This window comes from Chanos chanos, chromosome 10, assembly GCF_902362185.1.
Source record: "Chanos chanos chromosome 10, fChaCha1.1, whole genome shotgun sequence".
Classification (NCBI taxonomy): domain Eukaryota; kingdom Metazoa; phylum Chordata; class Actinopteri; order Gonorynchiformes; family Chanidae; genus Chanos; species Chanos chanos.
The window spans coordinates 29,041,746-29,063,347 of record NC_044504.1 but is presented as its reverse complement, the minus strand read 5'-3'; the positions used below and the strand labels follow the sequence as shown (position 1 = coordinate 29,063,347).

General features: G+C 38.6%; 1 protein-coding gene across 1 annotated transcript in view; it reads left to right on the top strand.

The window, feature by feature from the left end:
* Positions 1–21,602, top strand: part of nalcn (sodium leak channel, non-selective) — a 65,960-nt gene that overhangs the window by 12,810 nt on the left and 31,548 nt on the right. Inside the window, exons 10-14 of the mRNA XM_030786705.1 lie at positions 3,389–3,475; positions 14,195–14,326; positions 15,522–15,689; positions 19,918–20,109; positions 21,332–21,469. Coding sequence (XP_030642565.1) covers positions 3,389–3,475; positions 14,195–14,326; positions 15,522–15,689; positions 19,918–20,109; positions 21,332–21,469 — 717 coding nt within the window. The remainder of the gene's footprint in view (positions 1–3,388; positions 3,476–14,194; positions 14,327–15,521; positions 15,690–19,917; positions 20,110–21,331; positions 21,470–21,602) is intronic.

The window sequence follows — 21,602 nt, the reverse complement described above, 5'->3', positions numbered from 1 at the left end:
ATGCGTGTCTACTCCAGTCCTCTTTCAAACTTGTCTAATGGTGTAAGAGGTTCTTATAGAGCAAAGTAAAATTCTTCAGGGAATGTATGAACTGATAACTGAGTTGTCCTGAGAAAATATTTATAATATTACTTGCTTAATTAAATTGAGGTTGGCATATCAAAATTAAATAAACTGCTAAAAAGAAACATATTCTTCCTCTGAACTCTGATAACCCTGTAAAAATATCTTATGAGTAAATGCATATTTGAAGTAAATAATGATTTCTCTCTAATACACTGTACTCGCTTTACAGTAAATAGATCTTTACCAAGAGTCATTACAGCAGAGAAACTACAGGACACCATTGTTTTGACAGAGCCTGGCAGGCACAGACAACCTTTAATCCCCACCATACACATTATTCAGTTCATTCAAGCTCTTCAGTGTGACGGAATTTTACAGGCGGGTCCCTGCTGGCCATGGCAGGCTGGCTTTCTTGCACTTCGGCCCAGGGACAGCACCTGAAAAGCAAGCTGTTTTTGAAATAAATTTTGCTGCTTGTCAGGTCAGGGTGTCTGACAGCGTCTACTGTAAAAAGAGATGGGGCGGCTGACAGAGCGTGAAGTGAATCACAGTGGTTGTGGACTGTTGCTTGTGGAAGAGGCATCGGGGAGAGAGAGAGAGTGTGTGTGTGTGTGTGTCTTTCTGTGTGCGTGCGTGCGTGCGCGTGCGTGTGTGTGCACGTGTTTCACCTGTTTAGCCCTCCCAAGCTCCCTGATGCATCAGCTTTGCATTACAGAAAATCAATTACCCCTTAACTGACCCCACTTAACATTGCCTTTGAAATCTACAAGGAGACATTTGACTGCCTGTATATTATAGATGTTTTCCCAGATTTTGGCTTGCTCTTTATGGTGAGAAATTCACACTACCAAAGCGAATGGTGTAAACGCAGGGGGAATCTGGAGTGTGGGTTTGATGCGAACAGTTTTGTCTACAATCGTGTGACTTCAAGTGTAGTGCAAGTCTGTGTGCCAGGGCTGTCAGGCTTGAGCGGCTCTACGGGCTTGGCATGAATGGATTTGGCACCTCAGTAATGGCCTCAGTTAACTTGGCACCATAAAATCTTGAAGGCTCTTGAGGTACCCTGGTGTGTGGGTGGAACCAGTATAGCAGTATTGGCTGTTTACACAGACTCACAGAACTCACATGTGTCCACAGAGCTACAGAGAGAGAAAAGGACAGTTCAGGTACTCATAGTTCAGTCTAAGGAAAGAAAACTTCAGAGCTCGACTGAGATCATTACATAATTCACAGTAAAACAATTATTTCATTATTTGTAATTATTTGTAATAACTTCTTTTTTTGTCAGGACATTTAAAAAGAGCGAAGACCGCCACCCACTTGGTCTGTCAAAATAAGCTGAAAGTGTCTTGCATAATTCTGTCTACTTAAACCTTTCAGTTTATTCACAATCTGTAATAGAAAGATTCAGATTAAAAGCATCATGTGTTTTATTCTTTCAGTTTGTCTCCATCTCAGCTAAGTTTAAGAGGTCAAGAAGTTCTGAGGCCCCACACATCAAGAGAAGAAAAAACAAAAGGAATGTAGGATGGAATTCAAGAAGGCTATTAAAAATAGAGAGAAAATTGACACAAAGTATTGCAGAGGAAATACCAGTGGGGCTCCAAGGGAATCTAATGTACCAAACTGAAGGTAGACTATGCTCAAGTGCCAGCTTGTGTATGTACTGGTATGCACTACAATTCATTTGCCCCAATGAACTACAGCGATCACGTCTACCCTTCTCTAACAACAGAGTGCAGAGTTAATAGCTACTGAAAACAAAAAGTTTTCAGTGTTGTTTTCAGTGTTGTTGTCAGTGTTTTTGACGTTCTGATTAATTCGTCCATTTGAATTACTAACTATTGCGACCTTGACAACATTTAGGCATTTTGTATCTATTTAATTCAATTTTAATTACACAGAGACACCAAAGTCTTCTATTTAAAAAGCAATTAGCTTAAGGGGTACACAAAGCTGTCATTTGTTGGGCGCTAAACAATAGGGCTAGGGTTGCCTCTTTTGATCTTTGAGAAATAAAATGGATATAAGGTGGTCCAAGGGGAGTGGGCTGATGCATTATTGGCTGGGTTTTCCACTGTCTCCTTTGTTTGCCTGTGTTTTAATATAGAATTAATTTAATGAGGCTTCTAAGAAGATTATTGCCGTGGTGCCAAAGTGATGATTAAAAGACAATGGAGAGGAAGTTTTTTTTTTCTTTTTTTTCGTAAGATTTTTATTAATTTACTTAACCTTTTTGACGTTACAGCCGAAGGAGCAATGTAAGCCCACCGAGAACAGAAGATGTCTATAAGGTTTTATTTGTTATCACTGTTCCCAGATTGTTCAAAATAAATGAGAGTCTTGTTGAGGGCAAGTCAGAGAATGTGTTAGAGATGACTTTGGAAATGATTTTTCTTAGGATGGTTGACAATGTGATAAGAGTTTCTGGTGCCGGGTATGTTACCGGAGTAATTGTGTACAATGATAAACGTCTTCAACGTTGAGACTTTGAGATTCAGGGTCACATCAAAGCAGTGGCAAAGATGAGAGGAAAGTCTGCACTGGCATATTTAGAATACACACTTTTCATCTGTTGTTTACAGATGGCAGCTACACTAGAAAAGGAGGCAGCTACACTAGAAAAGGAATAGCTACATATAGTTATATTACATATGAATTTTATTCACATTTTATCTTACATGTAGATGCCATTTATATTCCACACAGAACCTCATTGTTTTTTTTAAATGACAATGCTTTGGGAATGTTATTGATGCAAAAAAAAAAAAAAATTGATTGAATTCTCTGATTGGTCAGGTTGGTACTCTGGATGCTAATCAAGTGCTTTTGTCCTATTTTCTATCCCTTTCTTTCCTTGTATTTCAGTCTCTGCACATCTGTCAGAGTAAAAGTCATAAAATGCTTAGACACTAATACTCACAAATAACTTTCGCTACAAATAAACATTCAGTGTTTTGCAGTGACTTTTGTTGTACTCACTATCATGTCCTGTAAAAACTGTATAAATACTTTATGTCTTATTTTTAATATTATTGTTTAAAACAGGGCTCCCAAACAGTTTCTGCAATATGGAGTGAAGATCAAGGCAGAAAAAAGTCAAATCATTGCTTATTAAGATTACCTCCAAAACAGTATATATGAATCAGTTTACAAAAAAAAAAAACTCTATATGGACAAGTATTTTTGCAGTGCTCATTGTTAACAGTCACCATTGCATATTGTTACTTAATCTTTCCTCTGCTCTCTCTCTCTCCTTTCTCTGTCTGTCTGTCTGTCTGTCTCTCCTTCCTGTATTTCTCTTTGTCTCGTTGTGAGGCAGATGTTCCACGAAGATGCTTCTGGAGGATGGCAGCTTGTGGCTGTAGACGTGAACAAACCGCATGGCCGTGCGCCTGCCTGCCTGCAGGTACCAGACATCTGACTTAATGGCGCTAACGCGACCCAGTGTCAGTACTCCGCATTCACTATCGCTCCCGTGCCACAGCTGATGCTACAAACACAAACACACACATGCATACACATTCACATGCAGATGGATACACAGGTCTGGGAGAGAGTGTAAGAAATTTGCCTTGGGCAGGCGGACAAGGATAACTACATTTAGATTTTGTTCAAACTGACTAGAATAGAACTGACAGACCATGAACTGGCTACAGGATAAATACAGCTGGTTTTCTGGGCCTTACGCTTTAGGTTCTGTACATGGCAAAAGTTTAATTTATAAATCATGCTGAAATAACTATATAACTATTTGAAAATAACATTCATGCTGGTGTTAAGACATGTTACTGTGTGTCTCAGAAACACACTTTGGCAGCCCATCACTTCCAATCAATCAACAGCTTTAATGATCAGATGAAATGGGTTGATATTGTGGCTTGGGATTGGACTCAGATGCTGAATGCCGTTATGGTTGTACTAGATTTAATGAGTGAACGAGATGGCAAATTGTCCTTTAATGTTCTTTAAATGAAAAAAACAAAAAAATATTTCATTGTTCATGCGACATCTATGGACGAGTTTAAAGTTAACTGTAGCAGCTGGAAATGTTTTTTGGCTGTCTTACTGCTGATGGTGGTTTCATGTAAAGGGTATCTCCGACTGTGAGAGCTGCCTGCAGAACCCAGACAATGTGAGAAAAATAGCTGTGGGCAATCCCTGCTGATGCTAGACTGTCATCTACGAGCCAAATAATAGGCATCACATGGTATTAAAAAGAATTTTAAAAAAAAGCAAAGAAAAAAGCTATCCTCTTGAGTGCTGAAATAATGAATATTGGAAGCTAACCTTGGACTTTGGTTGTTCTGCAGCTGATCTAACTTGTCTTGCTTGAGGTGGTCAAAAAAAAAAAGAAATCACCCATTGCTCTGGTGGCACAGAGTGACATTTAATGACATTTCTTGCACCAGGTGATTTTGAGGGGATCCTGTTAAGAAAAGGAAAAGCTATTGTGTTTCTTGAAAGAAAGAGAAAGAGAGAGGGAGAGAGCGAGAGAGAGGGAGGGAGGGAGAGAGAGAGATAGAGGGAGAGAAAGAGAGAGAAAAATACTGTTTTCAAATAGATATTGATGTAGTTCATCATAGAGTTCAATCAGATCAGCTCAAGGCAGCAGGCTGCAAAAACTATGATTGAAGAGTGATGTCAAAGCCAGGAGATGAATGAATACTCATTCAGGTGTTGATGAGTAGATCTTAAAGGAAACCCTTAGTTATGTGTCTTATTTACATTCTTACAGCATGTTGTATTACATAGACACAGGTAACTAACCCATATGTCAGTCTTATTTTTTAAAGGGCAGCAGAGCTTTCCATCATATAAAGTTGTCAAGGCAACTCCTCGACCCTCCCTTAATGAATCAGTTATCTTATTTTTCATTTCTGTGATAATGTCTGTTTTTGGCTTAGTTCTGTAGGATTGGGGATGACTAATGATCTCATTTTTGTCATTTCACATGGTTATTCACCTCATTCTTCCCACAACATGCAAAATGGAATTTATCAGGAGAAAAAAAAAAAAAAAAAACACAGCAAAGCCCTCTTGGAGCTGTAATTGATTTAATGTATTACAAGCCACAGCCATTTTATCATTTTCTCTGCTCTACCCTATTAACTTAAAACTCTTGAATCAGTTGGGGGAGTTATCTGTGTTTTGAAATCATTACTCTGCTGGTTTGGGAATTGATGGCTCCACAGTCACAGCGTGCATGATGCACCGAGAACTGAATTCAGACTGAGCCGCTAAAATACTGAAACAATTTGATTCACCTGCAAGTGATTCTGCTCTGCTGCATGTCAGACTTTTTTCTCTGTGCTAATGTTAAAAACAAGTTAATTGCTCTGACCTTATTCATCTGCATTATCCTCGGTTTTGCATTTTAACCACTTCAATGAATTAGAGCTGTATGCTGTGTGTACCATGTGATGCTCTCCATTTGCAAGCATATTCATACATGATGTTGTTAGTAATTAAGAACACTTCATTTTATGATGTATACTAAGTGACACTATTTTTATCCAGACTTTGAAATAATGTAATCAGTCTGAAGTATGATGAAGTGACATAACAAACAGAGACATTTGGAATAATATCAGATACATTTTTGTGGGTCTCTCTAAAGAATCTCTGAAAGCTCCTGACTTGTAATGGGCGTATTCAATCAGTGTCTGTGGAGCAATTACTGTCATCCCTTTTCTGGATATGAAATGTGAGGATGATTAGTGCAAAAATAGCACTAGACCATCTTAGCAGGGAAAGTTTAAGAGTGAGGTACGGTGCTGCCAAGGCGTGGAGTAATTGGCCGTGGGGTGATTAGCTCACTTAGCCTGGCAGGTGTTTGCTACCCATGCTACGCATGCTCTGCCTCACCAGCCCAGCGATGGGAGAGACAGGTGGAGGGAGATGTAATTGAGTAAACACCTGCTTATTTTGGGTATTGAAAACACACACACATGGATTCACAGAAACACACACACACACACACACACACACAAAATCAGTCATGGTGTTGTGAAGTAGTTGGATGGATTGGGCTTATCCACATTACAGGTTAGATTACAATTGGGTCTCTGTTATACCTTCTACACTAATACTTATTCACATTCATGAATATGCTGTTATATTGTACAATATATTATTTGGTGTTCTGATGTACATTGCTATGGACATGTCTCTCTGTAATTTCACAGCAAAAGTATTCTTAACACTGTAATCAGCTGCGTCGTGATACCAAACTATAGCCTCATGTTCCAATTGTTACCTAGTGTATTTCCCAGCTTTTCATAACTTAACAACATCTTTACTGAAGTATGTGTAAAACTGTGAAGACAGGCAAGTGGGAACTGTATAAAATGGTGCACCAAAATTCCAAAATTCCTTGACCTTAAACTTACAGCCTGCATGAGTTATATATATATATATATATATATATATATATATATATATATATATATATATATATATATACTTGTTGTGAGTTTGTGAGTACTCAGCCCATGTACAGCCCATGTACAGCCCATGTACTAATTAATATTCAGTTTTCGGTGTGCACAAGGGAGCGTCAGTTGTCTTTAGTGAGAAGCACAACTTTTTTGTTTTTTATAAAATCGCCTTGTGCCCCTGTGATGCAATGATGAAATGTTATTAAATGAAAATAGTTGCTCCCTACATTTTTAGTGCAGTAAGTTCTCAAATTATTGAGAAATTATTGGGAATGCAGTGCTACAGAATTATCTTATTGCTACTTTTGTTGTTCAGAAGAATTTGGCAGTTCACATAACACTTAAAAAACTTAAACACAAAATTCAAACAAATAGGAGTACAATTACTTGTGCTTTACTTTTTGTCCATATAAGCAGCTTAGTTGCTGTTGAGGCTCTAAGTGGATATAACCAAACACATGGAGCTCAGCTACATACACTGGTTGGCAAAAGCATAAAATGTTTGACTGCCTCATATTCAAATGAAGAACTGAGGTTCTTTGGCTGAGTTTCATTAAATGGTTAAGGTTAATGAGGTCCCCTCATTATCCTCCATCGCTCTCCTCTCCACAGGCCACGTAGATGTTAATTAGCCCTTTGCATTTCCTTACATTATAATTACACTTAGGATATTCTAATGCATTCCAAGAAAAGACTGAGTTGAAGACCTCTGTATTTATCCTGGGTGTTGAAGTTCTCTGGCTGGGCAAACTTTGAAAGTGACTCATTGTCACGGAGCTTGATAGTTAGGCTTGACTATGTTAATGTCGTAAAGATAATAAATGTTTAATTGTAGTCTTAAATCTTGATCCCTTCAGTAAAGGATTTGCAATTGTGCTCTAATTGAACCTTCCAAAAATCGATTGTCTCTGCATTGTTAGCATTTCTTTAAAAAAACTAAAAAAAACCCCCATTTTTTGTTACTTTAGCAGACTTTTTTTAGATTGCTCTTTAGTTTAATTTTCTTATCTGTTGCACAAACAAGTAGCACACTTCATGCCTTGGTTTTAGAACAGTGAATGGATATTTAAAAGGAGGTATCGTATCAAAGGCTTTTTAAAACCTGAATCTTTAAAAATAACCATGTGAAACTGGCTTTGTTTGAGGATGTGTTATGTATTTGAAGTCACTTGTCCTTATACAGATCTTCACTTCACTTAATAGTATTTTCACAGCGTTCTGCGGCAGGCCCTCTGAACAGAAATACTGGAGAACCTCTGTATAAAGGGTCCTTCTCCTTTACGTCTCTGTACAGTAACAGATCAAAGCATGACTGATCACCCTATAAAAGCCAGACAAACACCCAGGGAGGGTACACCTTGGCTTCTGGGTGTGACCTCTTTCTCTCCAGGGTGAGGTTATTTATTTAGAGGAAACCCCTTTGCCCAGACCCTTGACCCCCAGCTCCTTTACCTTCTCCCCAAGAGAGACCCCCCCTCTCCTCTCATCAACAACCAGTGTGGGATCACTACCCAACAAATCATCCATTCTCTAGCCTAGTCTGAGAGCTTGTGTCCAGGCCGTCCTTTGTCCCTAACCTGTGAGGGTGAGTGAAAGTGGGGGATACAAAGGACAGTAGGCTTTAATTAGCCGCAGGGTCCCAGGGTAAAGCATGAATCACCCATGCTCCAGTAATAGCTTTGATAAGCAGAGGGATTTCAACCCACCAGCAATTTCTGCTCTGTCTGGTTAATTAAAACAGTAGAGTGAAGGCACCACATCTTGCTTGCTGAATTAGTCTGAAATGAAAAAAAAACTGTCCCCTTCTCTCTCTAAACAAAAAATACTTGGTAGGTGTCTATCAATAAAGATATGACTTAATTTTTTTGTTTGTCTTTCCACGCTTTTTCAAGGCTGCTGAGGGGACTTTCATAATAACACTTGTCTATCAACTGGGAAGCTTTGGTGGAGTGTTGTTATTAGTATTATTGATTTATGCTATTACAAACAGAAGGGATGTTGCAATAGTACTGATTAATAGTATTACAAAGAGAAGGCAATATGTGCAGTTTGAGGCAGATATTATCTTTCTTATGAGTTTTAGCTAACAGAAGGAAATTTCATATTCCTTTGCATGTGTGACACTATTGTGGTCATTATTTACCCTCTGTCCGGCAGAGAATTCCCACATATTGCTGATGGAAACACACATTATTCTGCTGTGTAATGATGGGATTAGCAGTATTTTGTCAAATGTAGAGTGCTATTTTGTAACCTGGAAATTAAACGGTTTATGTGACACTGCAACATTTGTATAACATTGATATAGCACTACAGATCTAATTTAAAACCAATTCTAGACACCTAAGAGAGCAACTAAGCAACACACTCCCCAATTTTCAAACAAAATATCACAATATTATTTTGATCTCATTAAGAGAGGCCTCCAACTACTTCATCTTTCTATTCTGCCTGTTCCCTTTCTTTTTAATTGGCTGGAACAATGTAGTTGTGATATGAAGTGCTTAAAAACTGCCTAGATCTGCACGACTTTTGGTCTTACTCAGCTTCTAAAATCCATTTACTATGTGTATGGGTTTGTTTAAATGAGGGAGGCTGTGTAGGTATCTGCACATATTTTGAGGCAGACTTTGTATGTGTATGTGTGGACGTGCTGTCTACTTGTGAATTTGCCTTAGGATGTTTTTTTGTGTGTGTTTGTGTGTGTGTGTGTATGTATGATGGGGGGGGGCAGATAGAAAGAGAGAGAGTGGAGGGGGGACAGAGACGGAGAGACAGGGAGAGAGGGATAGAGAGGGAGGGAGGCGGGAGAAAGAGAAAGAGACAGAGAGGGAGAGAGAGAAATGACCTGCTGCAATGACAGAGTGGAGAATTGGGTGGCTTTCGAGGAGAGGTCTCACCAGTTAGCACATCCATCACTCCCACTCCACACCGAGACTAGACAAGGCCTTTATCCTTGTTATTCTGATAATGGCCAGTCAGAAGAGTCTTTTGGCATGTGCCTTTTCTGTAGACCGTCAGACACTCTAACAAATGGAACACTTCTCCTTAAGACCTTTTAACTTTAACATTGAGTGCCTTTCATATACAATAGCATTTATGCCCTTGCCGTCTCATAATTTCTCTTAATAAGAGTTTTTTTCAGTTTAACATTTAAATAATTCCTTGGATCTGTCAGACATTATTTGGCCAGAATGCTGCACACTGCATTTCACGCTTGTACTAGAGAGTTCGGCCTTTCATTAAAGATTTTAGACATCTAAAGTTAGAGAATTGTAAAGAAATGTGTTCCCATGGTAGCAAATTTGTTATGTGAAGAGACTGTATCTTTATTCTTCTTGATATGTGCCTGAAAGCTGACAAAGGAAGTCTGGCACCCTGCCAAAGAGACTCCTAATTATGTGTCAGCTGGCAGTTGTAATACCTGAAATTTCCAAACCACTCACAGACCGACAGCAGAGATAACAAGGGAACCGGAATTCTGTTGGAAAATTTATCTTCTGAGAACAAAACAAGGAGCATCAAACATCCTCTGTGACAATGGTAGCGATTAAATTGATTTTGACATCTTCCATGTGCATTCACATACCAACAATCACGTCACTCAAACTAGGTCAGCGCTGCTTTTGGTTCATCGACAGGGACTATTTTTGTAAATATGCTTTCAACATCTCTTTTGTGGGGAAAAATGTGAGAACAAAAAGGCTGCAAATCACAGTGAGGTTTTGCTAGGCCAGCGGCAGACAGAAGTTACAGCAGTGGCCTCAGAGCTGCAGCAGCTAACTTAAAAAAAAAAAAAAAAAAATAGATGGAGGGTATGTGGGGGTGGAGGGCTGAAGTCAAGACCCTCAGAAAATGGAGCCATCTGTTTGCCCCTCTCAGTCGAACCATCCTGAGGGGCCGATTGGTTAGCGTCAGAGAGCTGTAAATGTCAAACTGCTTTGTCATGTTCCATCTTAGTCAGAAGGTCTCTGAGCACAGAGCTCTGATCCAACCATACCAGAGAATCCAAAACAGCGCTAGTAGCAGTTTTAGTCTTTTAACTATCCCTTTTAAGAAATCACTACAGACCACAAGGGGCCAGACTGTATTTATGAAGGCTAGTTTTCATTTTTTCCTCCCCTTTAGCCACACGACTCACTGAATCAATAATTCCCTTGCAGGCTCACTAGCATCTTATACATTTGATTTACTGTGGCTGTTTGAGGACAGTGTACACATCTACATGCTTTTTGAGCTGGTTGATTTAGTTTGGCTTACTGTGTTTCTAATTAACCAATGACCCCTTGCTGAGGTCTGTCCATTCAAGTGTACTTTTTTTTTTTTTTCAGGCTTTCACTGATTGTCGTAGCTGTCAGTGGTGAACAATGATGGCAGTAGAATGAACAGCTGCAGTTGTTGACACAGCTTTCAGATAATCAGTTGTTTATCTGTGTTACATATCTGTCTGTTACATATGCTGTAACAGATGCATTAGTGCTATTTCTCATTAGAATAACAAGCAATGCCTGCATCAACAGTGGTGAAATAATCACACGGCAATGTACTGGTGTGGTTAATATGGTGCTAACCACCAGGGGGGAGCAAGTAGAAATGATAATCTTTAAGAAAATATTTGGATTGCAATACTAACCTTAACAATTCTGCTGGTAGAAATGCTCTGGGTCATAAACAAACAAACAAATAAATAAACAAACAAATTACTGAAAAGACATCAAATTGTAAATCATAGAAATGTGTCATTTAAGATATCATTAACATCTCTCTGCTAGTTTCAATGACAATACAAGCAGCCCATTTCTCAGACCGACTTGCTCAAACCAGCAGCACAACTGTTAGTTAGGTTATTTTATACGTTATTATTGGTTAGTTTATAGGGCAGCCGTCAATATTTTTTGCAGTTTAATGATATGGTCAGGTAATAAGCTATTACAGCTTCTGTATCATTACATTGTACTACATTTTATGCATTCATTAGTATGCAAACTACACTCTGTAATATCCACGCTCAGTAGCTGTAGTCAGAGGAATTGCACGGCACCGCACATTGTGTTCGTCTGGCACACATCACAAGCCTGCCTCTGAGTCTGTGTCTGTCATGTATTGTTGCTGTAGAACTCCACATGTGGCCCAGTCTGGCACTAAAACCCTGAGGGAGAGTGCCCTCTTTATTAGTCTGAGCTTGTAGATCTTCACACACCGTTGACTGCAGGTATGACCGCTCACGCTCTCTGTATATGCAGTGAAAATGCAACAGCTCTCTGGCTGGCTGTCAGCTATTGTTATCAATGTTGAGGAAATGTTTTTTGTCAGTATGCTACAGAGCACTGGTCAAACGTGTCTCAGTACAATTAGAATATGAACATGTCCGTAGTTCCATTTTCTCCTGATTTAGAGCGAGTGCCTTATTTTGGATAGATTTCTCTAATTCTTAGGCACAAGAGAAATGGAGAATATGCATAATTATATGCTGTACCTAAGAAAATGATTCTTTTGTACTTTTGAAATAGAATTGAGTGACTAGCTTGAAAATTTGAATTTTAAAACTCTTAAAGGTGCAGGATAATTTGAGTATGGGAACACGTTGGCTGGTTTTGTTGGGCTCTATTGAACAGATGGACTTAACAGCATTTGCATAATGGCAGCGCTTGTGGCTGCTCTGTTGCTTCCCATAGAGAGGTGGAATCTTCCTGCCAGCCTGAAAAAAAGGTCTCCCCTGCTGTTTCCCTCTCTCCCTCTCTCTCTCTCTTTTCTCTCCCTCTGCCTCTCCCTCCCCACATCTTCAGTCATAGACCGCCCACCTACAAGCTGTGTTGTTGCCGTCGGACTGGCATGTTGGAGAATTTAACTCCTTATTCAGATCTCTTAATGGTTTCCCTCTTGCTCCATGCAAATAGCTCCATATATGACTGATTGGATGGAACCGCTCAAAATGGGGAAGTTTAGCTGACACCACTGTAGTATGTTTTATTTGCCTACACAAAATGTTATATATTGCCAGTTTCTGTGTAGCTCCACTCTTGTATCTCAGTCATAAATGAATGTTTTTGCTCTCAGTGTTCAGGATGGTGTGTAGAATGGAAGTATCGTGATAGGTTTTCAAATGCAGGATTCTAGTTTTTGGATTTTATTTACTTGGTTTGCTGCTATTTTCAACAGAGTCCTTGTCCTCTGTGTCAGCCACTGCTGAATGGTATTTATTTTGTTTCCATTTTCCTCATAAGATTATGCTGGAAGTATTCAATATTGATATGATAAAAACAAACAAACAACAAAACAAAACAAACAAACAAAGACAAACTTCAAAAATAAAACTGTTGCCTCATTTACTTTCATGTCAGTGTATGACTGTGATTTCTAAAGTTATTGCTATTCTATGTTGTGAAATGGTAATGCTGGTTTTAGATGCTACGGTACAGATTAATGAAATTCCCATAATCTTCTCTGGGTCATATTCAGCAATGGACAGATGTTTAGACATCTGTTATATCAGAACTCTCCAAATCGCTGATTCATTCTTGCACCTGACAAATTCTCTCTCTCTCTCTCTCTCTCTCTCTCTCTCTCTCTCTCTCGCCCTCCCCAGTCTTCCCACAGACAGAACAGATCCATCCATTCCATTTTTTTTTTCTCTTAATCATGGCTTTAGGTGATTGGCTAAATCAAATTTTATGTTAAAACATGTATATGATTTCAGAAATAATCTTAAATGCCTTTTTACCTTGGCAGACAATAGTGGGGGTACACCTCATTTGAATTCCATGTTTTTCATCTAGCAACTGCATCTGCAACCACCCTGTTTCAGTGCAGTGCATCACTTTAACTCCATAAAGAGATTAGCTGCTTCCTCCAATGCCGCATAATTTAAAACCATGAAGAGCTCCAGCATCTTCTCACTCATAGTTATGCTCAGCTCATCTTAAAATGAGAGCTGCTTGATGACAGTGGCAGTCTGGTTGCAGGGTATGAGCTAGTTAGCCCTTCTGCATCTGCATGGCTGCTGGAGAGCCTCTAATGGATCTGATATACCCTCATTTGAACCTGTACAGGAGTGAAAGCACATTGGTCTGCAAAAGCCTGATAAGTCCTCTGAGTGATTAATAAGGTCCATTATTAATCCGTGAAAGATTCGCCTCACTAAACTTAAACCAGCGATTTGTTGGACTACAGTGTGTTTGTGGTGAAGGTTAGCCAATCAGCCAGGAAGTTATCCATCCCATTTACAGCCATAATTTCCTCTGTAGTGTTCACAGCATCATGTACCAATTTATCTACACAAACCAGTGTTTTTCTTTTCTTTTTTCCCCTCTGTAAAGTTGTCTGCAAATGGTACTGCAAAAATCTCATATGTCCTTGATGAAAATACTAGAAGTGTGTTATTTCTAGTCACTGTAGTGATGCCCATTAGTGAAGCACTACAGTTCTTAGTTGATCCAGGTAAAAAAGCTTTGGCCTAAAACCATGGTTAATGGATCTCAAAAGCTTTGAACCAAAACTATGTTTAGTAAAGTTTTTTTCTGCAATGTCAGTACTTATGGCAGGCAGTGATCTACTCTGAGTTTGCTGTGCCAGTTTTGCCATCCTTTTACCACAGAAAGCTACCTGGAACTGATAAACTCACACTTGGCCACTCATACCATGCTCCATCCTGCCCAACAAGCTAATCCCCTGCCTTCTTGTCCCCATAGCAACTGATGCGCTCTTCAGTGTTCCACATGTTCATCTTGAGTATGGTGGCAGTGGATGTGATTGTTGCTGCCAGTAACTACTACAAGGGCGAGAATCACAAGAGGCACTATGACGAATTCTACCTGGCAGAGGTAAGATCTGAGGATTCGTAAAGGCAGGGAAATAGCCATGCTAGATCATAAAACTAGGGGTCGTGTTAAATTTTTAGCCCAATGTGGCACTGTCCAGTTATGATGTCATCAAAAATTGAGGTTGTTAATATAGTGCCATGGTGTGCATATTCATATATTACATTCTGCATATTCATTATGTTCATTATATTCATCATTAAGCTGACATACAGTTTTGACCCTTAGACAACACAAAATATTGCTTATTATTAACAATTTAAATATTTCCCTCAAATTACCCATGTATGTAAGTTGGTCACCTTACTGTAGCTGCTGTGATTTACACAATTTATGTAGCAAACCTTGTTCCGTCAAAAATAGTGAATGTTGTTATAAGGCTCATTTTTAGTTTAACCTTTGAGTCAAATCTACTGTGTCAAATCTCTGTGGACCAGAAGATCAGAATTTCTGTGAAATCTCCTATTTTTTCCTCCTCTTATTTTCCCATCTTAAATCAGGAGATTAAATCAAGCAAAGAGTGACAGTGTGGGCGCAAACAGCCTGTGGGCACGCTCCATTTTAGTGAACGCTGGATGGGGGGTGTGCATGTGTGCTTGTGTCCTGTCTGCCACACTCTGTCTGTATAATCAGTATGCAGGTGGCACGGTGGGAACAAAGACAGAAAGAAGAGTGTGGCCACCCACCCACTCACAGCTGAAAGGCAGAGATAAGCCAAGGAAAAAAACACACTGCTTTTGCACAGACCTGTTCCCATTTCATATCATCATTAATCGATTTTCCTGTTTATTCAGATCTGAGGGCTAGGTGAAGGAAAGAAACAAGTTTTGTTTTTTTTTCCTACTGTTTCCAGTTTCTTAATTCACTCCAAATTCTATATGCTTCACAGCTGTGGTCAATCAAAATGATAGCTTGTGCCTAAATGAAACAATTGATGTTTTAAGTGGTCACGCTGATTCGGCATCTGAATTTGCGCCCTTCTTGACCCATCACCCTGCGTTGTCGCACAATTTCTGACACAGAATTGCTGGTTGTTCTTGCAGGTTGATCATTAATTCAGTGTCTTTCTTAGGGAGTTGGGTTAGCAACTGGAAATCTCTTGAATACCAACAGATAATGGAGCCCACTTTATCATATGATTGAGAATTAGGTCGTGTGATTATTACCGAGCCTCTGCCTGTATCCACTCTCTCTCCAGGTGGCTTTCACGGTGCTGTTTGACCTGGAGGCGCTCCTGAAAATCTGGTGTCTGGGCTTTACTGGCTACATTAGCTCTTCTCTACACAAATTTGAGTCTCTACTGGTGGTGGGGACCACACTTCACATCTACCCTGACCTCTACCACTCCCAGTTCACCTACTTTCAGGTAAGGATTCTCACAGATGATAACAGACTAGCTCGTGCTTTATTTGCATTAAGTGAAAAATAGATAAGTAAATAAATAAATAAACAAACAAATAAATAAATAAATAAATAAACTCTGCACTGCACTAAAAACAAGTCCTAAACATGAATGCATAAAGATTCTAAAAATATGTGTGTAGTTTTGCAATAGCTACACATCTGTATTTTATACTATCTGATCGTATTATGGACCTATGAAATATCTCTATCATCTATTAAATATACCAAGATGAGAATATTAAATATATTATTGTTAGTAATAGTATTTTGATTTAATACAAATGTGTATTTATGTGTACTGAGTGGCTACCTTACGATGAATTATGGATTATCTGCAACTGTCTGGCTCCGTTTGTTTGACAGTAGGTAATAATATGTCATCAATCAATCTGTTTAAATGCACACAACGGAGTTTACTCTTGCCTCACGTATATGCAATGCACAGTAGAGAATACAGCATAAATTTAATATGCTGATATTGATTTAGCATTCATGTATTTTCTCCAATATGTTGTATGAATGTCATGAAGAGAAGAAAAATATAAACCAAAAACAATTTGTAATCTACAGTCAGAAAAATGGATTTATGCACATCAGTGGAAGTGTCATCGTCTATCTAGACCTAGATATTATCTGGGATCTGACCTAAATATTCTCTGTGATCCAAGTGTACTCAGATCCTATGGTTTTTAAACTTTTAGATGAAATATGAAAAAACTATAAGTATGTTTAGTGCATAAAGAGGTAAATGCCCAACATGCAGGAGATCCTCTCAGGTCCTGCCTCTTGTAGGAAATGTGAGTATTTAAAGCTAATAAATTGAAATTCTAAAAACTTCCTCTTATTTTTTGATGACTTTGTAGTTGTTAGCCGCCTTAAAATGAGCTATGAAAGGCTGGGTCTCTACTCTTAGAAAACTATTTTTTTCTCATTTCTGATTGTTTCTAAAAGAGATCAGGAAGCATGCAGCACCTGCTGGCAGTGAATGTCTAATCATTTGGTAAATGGGGGGTGATACTGCAGGGCTCTGGGAAACTTTTGCGAGTAGGGGAGAAGACAAGCCTCATTACAGGCACATCCTGAAGCTAGTCACTCCTCTCTGGTCCCCAGAGGGGTGATGGAGCACCAGCTGAGCATCAACATGCTTTATGAGAGAAATGTTGATAGTCTTTCTCCATGAATGTGCTATTATTATAGATATAGACAGTAATGGATAGATTCAGCGACTTATGGTATTGAATTTCTGAACACTTCTTGTAAAGCTGTCTCTTACTATCGTTGTTCATTTGAACAAGTACCTCTCTAATACCACTTGCGCTCTGTTTAACATTAGCTCTGTTTCTTCTCATTTTAACATGTCATTGAGATACCACGTAGAAAGCAGAAACTAGAGGACATGTAATTGTTATTGTTGATAAATTATAAATTCAAAGATTAGGTATGTGGTATATGGGGTGGGGGGTGGGGGTTAGTTATTGTTATAGCTGCTAGTTTGCGATTAATAAATCTATAATAATTGTTCTCATTACCACTTACAATTGCAGGGTATTGGTGCATTCAAATGAAGAAATTTTGTTAATTGTAATTTTACTAATAGCTGAGATCTTACAAAACTTGTGGAGTCTTTCTGTTTACTAATGTTTGATTGTGACACCAGAAACAAGCAGACATGGATAAAATGAAATTTATAATGAAATTTTATACTAATGAAATGAAATCCTTTATTGTCATCCCAGCCATATACACAGTACATAGTGGGATGAAATTCATCCTCTGCATCTGACGCATCCTATACACACACACACTAGAAGCAGTGAGCACACACACTAGGAGCAGTGGGCCCAGGGACCAACTCCAGTTCCTTTGCCAGTGCCTTGGTCAGGGGCACTGACAGGACATACATGTCTGTGGTGGTGGGAGGACAGGCACAGTGAGGATTCGAACCCAGGAGCCGCCCATGGTCAAAGGAGGAAACAAAGACTATTTACATATCCAAAGTATAGAGCAACTCAGTATACTCACTGAATTGACTGAGTTTAAAATCAAGGAATAATACAGTTTGTATCAATTCTAGTAAGCGCTAGTAAGCTCAGTGAACTGTAAAGAAGGTAAGAAATTACAGAATTAGGAAAGGAGAGGGACCATTTTTTGACATCAAACAGGTCTTTTGATGTGCTATACTATTAATCAGAATAATTCAGCTACATTTAGAGAGTAGTTATCAAAGGAACTAAATTAGCTACTACAGCAAACACTGTGGAGAAAATATGGTTAAGCTCTTGTTACACTCATACTGATGATGAATGAGACTTGTGCTTGTCTGGTTATGAGTTAGTTTGTCCCAAGTCTTTGGAGGTGAGGAGCTGAATGATGGAGAGACAGGATCTTTTCAAGCCTCACAGAGATTGATGTCATAGGTTAAAGAAGCTCCATCATAGCAGTGTGTGGGGTTGATGAGGAACCAGACAAGAGCAGCGATTTTGGTCTCAGCGTACTTGTCCTTAGTGACTGAGATCAATGATTATATCAGATTCAGTTTTGATGTCAGGAATCATAAGATTCACTCTGACCATAGTTGTTTGAATATATACTTCCCACCACCTTTAGTAACCACCAGTGACTCCCTCATGGTCACACAACTGTCAGTACGACACTGGTACTACAATTAACTCCAGTTTATTGGGGGTTATTGGTCTATGTTGTATTGTCAACTAATATTATTAGAGCTGAATTTAAATAATAACTTAGGGTTTTTTTTTTTAAATTGAGCAATGATCATTTTTGAGTATGGTGCAACTGTAAGTACAAATGTTGTTAGCCTGTGGCCTAACAGACAATTTTGGCTTAATGTTGCAGATACAGGCTGTGTCTTTAACTTATTAGGGCTATATAGTTGTAAGACACAACATATTTTAGGGGTCTGTTTTCAGTGTTGTTCCTTTTACTATACAGAAAGAAAATCAAAGAAGAAAATAGATTTTTAAAGAAGCTATAGGCTGGGTTTGATGTTTTGAAGAAGAAGAAGAAAACAAAAGAAGATTAGAAGAAATAGTATCACTTTGGACTGTGAATCAGTTATCGTTATCTGTAATTTGTTTTATTTTTGATATTACATGACTTGGCAATTTGAATCCTTTTCCCTTTAGAAACCTGCAATATACATAATACCTCAAGCCTTAAGTTTTTGGCATCAATCATTGAGGAAAAGAAACAGCAAAATAAATAAAGCAAGTGATGAAATATTAAATATAACTGAAAAAAAAAGTGCATATAGGATGTGAAGTATGAGGCGTAAGATGATGCTTATTAGCTTTGTCTTTTTCCCCGTTTGAATGATTCATTTCTGTGGTAAAGGTTGTGCTTTTCTTATTGTAACCCAGTTTGGTAAAAGTGTCACACACTAGAAGCCTCTCCTAACGTGAAAAATGCTTAATTATTAATATTGCTCAACTTTAGCTTTAATGTGTTTACAGAGCACTCTGTGAGTCATACTAATCTTCACTTAGCATACAAGCCATGCATAGAATAACAACTACAGTCCTGTTTTGTTTTTGTCAGAAACTTATGATATGGTAAGCAATAATGTATATTTCAATTTATTTGGTAGACAAAAGCAGAATTTTAACGCAGTTGATTGTCTCTTCTGATGGATTCACACTATGACAGCATTATTATGTATGTGTGTACGTGTAGGGAGAGGGGAAAATTGTTTTCCTGCAGTTCAGGGAGGAAGTCAGTGGGAGACTGACTCCAAGTCTCTGGGTGCCTGGGTATAAACGGTCAGATCGATAACCATTCTCCACTCTTGATCAAAGTCTGACCAAGATACATTGCTTTCAGAGATCTGTTGTCACCTAAGGCAATTGGGCAACTGCTCACATAACGACAAAAGTTCTTGTTATTTTAAGTATAAATAGAAATCTATATTCACTTAGATTATATCAATACCTTATCAGTGTCTTCCACAGTTTACCATATAAGTTTAGTTTAGATATTTTGTGTTAATTTGATTTTTTACATGTAAGGTCACTGTTATATTGGTTTGGGAGTTTATGTAAGATTTTACAGGATCTTCCCACAACTAATACTAATACTATCAGCAGAAATTATTCATTCGTTTAGGCTACAGACACTTGACTGTATGATGTTATCAAGCCTCCTTTGATTCTTAATGTCCTCTTTGCCAACAGGTGTTAAGAGTGGTTCGCCTGATTAAGATCTCCCCGGCTTTGGAGGACTTTGTTTACAAGATCTTTGGTCCTGGGAAGAAACTGGGCAGTCTGGTGGTGTTTACAGCAAGTCTCCTCATTGTCATGTCTGCCATCAGTCTGCAGATGTTCTGCTTTGTGGAGGATCTAGATCGATTCACAACTTTTCCACGGGTAAAATCTCTCTCAATCTCTCTGTCTCTCGCTCTCTCTCTCTCTCTCTCTCTCATATATACACATGAACACACACCCTCTCTTTCTCTCTATCATATAGAATAAACTCAAAAACTCTGATACAAAATATTTGTGTGTGTGTGTGTGTGTGTGTGTGTGTGTATATATATATAGATGTATATATATATATATATATATATATATATCCCATGGCAGAATCTGTTTGAATTGCTGTATTTGGAAACACTGAAGAATGAGCAGGAACATTCTCAGGATGTAAGACTCTCTGCCAGGTTCTTTGATACTAAGTGCTTATGAGATGCTCACTCATTAAACCAGTCTCATTTTTCATCTGCCCTCATTTCCCTTTGCTGGGTTCCTGTGTTTCCCATGTGTGTAGGGACACTGAAGAGCCTAAACACATGCCTCTCCTCTTTCAGAATGCTGCAAAGAGAACCATTGAAGATAATGATGTTTACCCATTACCCCCTGTGAATAGAACTGTTGCTTCTAAATTATTATTAGTTGTAGTGACTCCCAGCGCTGGAGTGTATGACTGGGTTTTCAGTTCTGTCCAAAACTGATTTGTTGCTACGACTGTCATTAAATCTATCTATTCCGTTGTGAACTCCGTAGAGTGAAGTTACCATGTTACTTTATGGCGGTGTATTCATAGTCCTAAAAGGTGTTCTTTATGTACTGTATGTATTGGTTACCATGGCGTTGAGACTTTTTCAGTAGTAATAATGACTATAATAGACTTGATATGTGATGGCATGATTATAGCACATTTCTTTTAACATGTGGTTATTATATTCTTAGCCATCCTGACTGCAGCTATTAATTAAATTGAAATGGTGATTCTGAAGGGATTTGTGTTTGTTTATCTCTGGATAGCTGGAGAATAGACCTATTAGCACCTTGATTGGTGCCTAACCTTTTGTTTGTTTGTTTTCCTACCAGTGTCTATTTCTGTCATTTCTGTGTGCTCTCTCTCACTCTTTGACTCACAAGAGAGATTCTATTCCAATAAAAATGTTTTAGAATAAATTCTTATCAGGTGCTTGTTGTTCTCTACAGCTGTTTTGTTGTTTTTAATGTGCTTCGATTCAGCAGAGATTCCTAGTTTTTCTTCTGTGTAAACAAAGTGTAAAAAAAACATGCCTGTTCCATGGGCAGTTGAATGAAGTGACTGATGCTTGTGTTTTGTCCTCTTTTACAGGCATTCATGTCCATGTTCCAGATCCTGACCCAGGAGGGCTGGGTGGATGTTATGGACCAGACCCTGGTGGCAGTGGGACACATGTGGGCTCCAGTGGTGGCCATCTACTTCATTCTCTACCATCTGTTTGCCACACTGGTAAATACATTCTGCTCAGATAGATTTTGGAATCAGATATTACCCATTAAACACTGTTCATATGACCAGCATTCAGTCCTGTGTTATGATACTGAACAGTGTGTCAACATGAATTAATAAGAAACGACTAAGT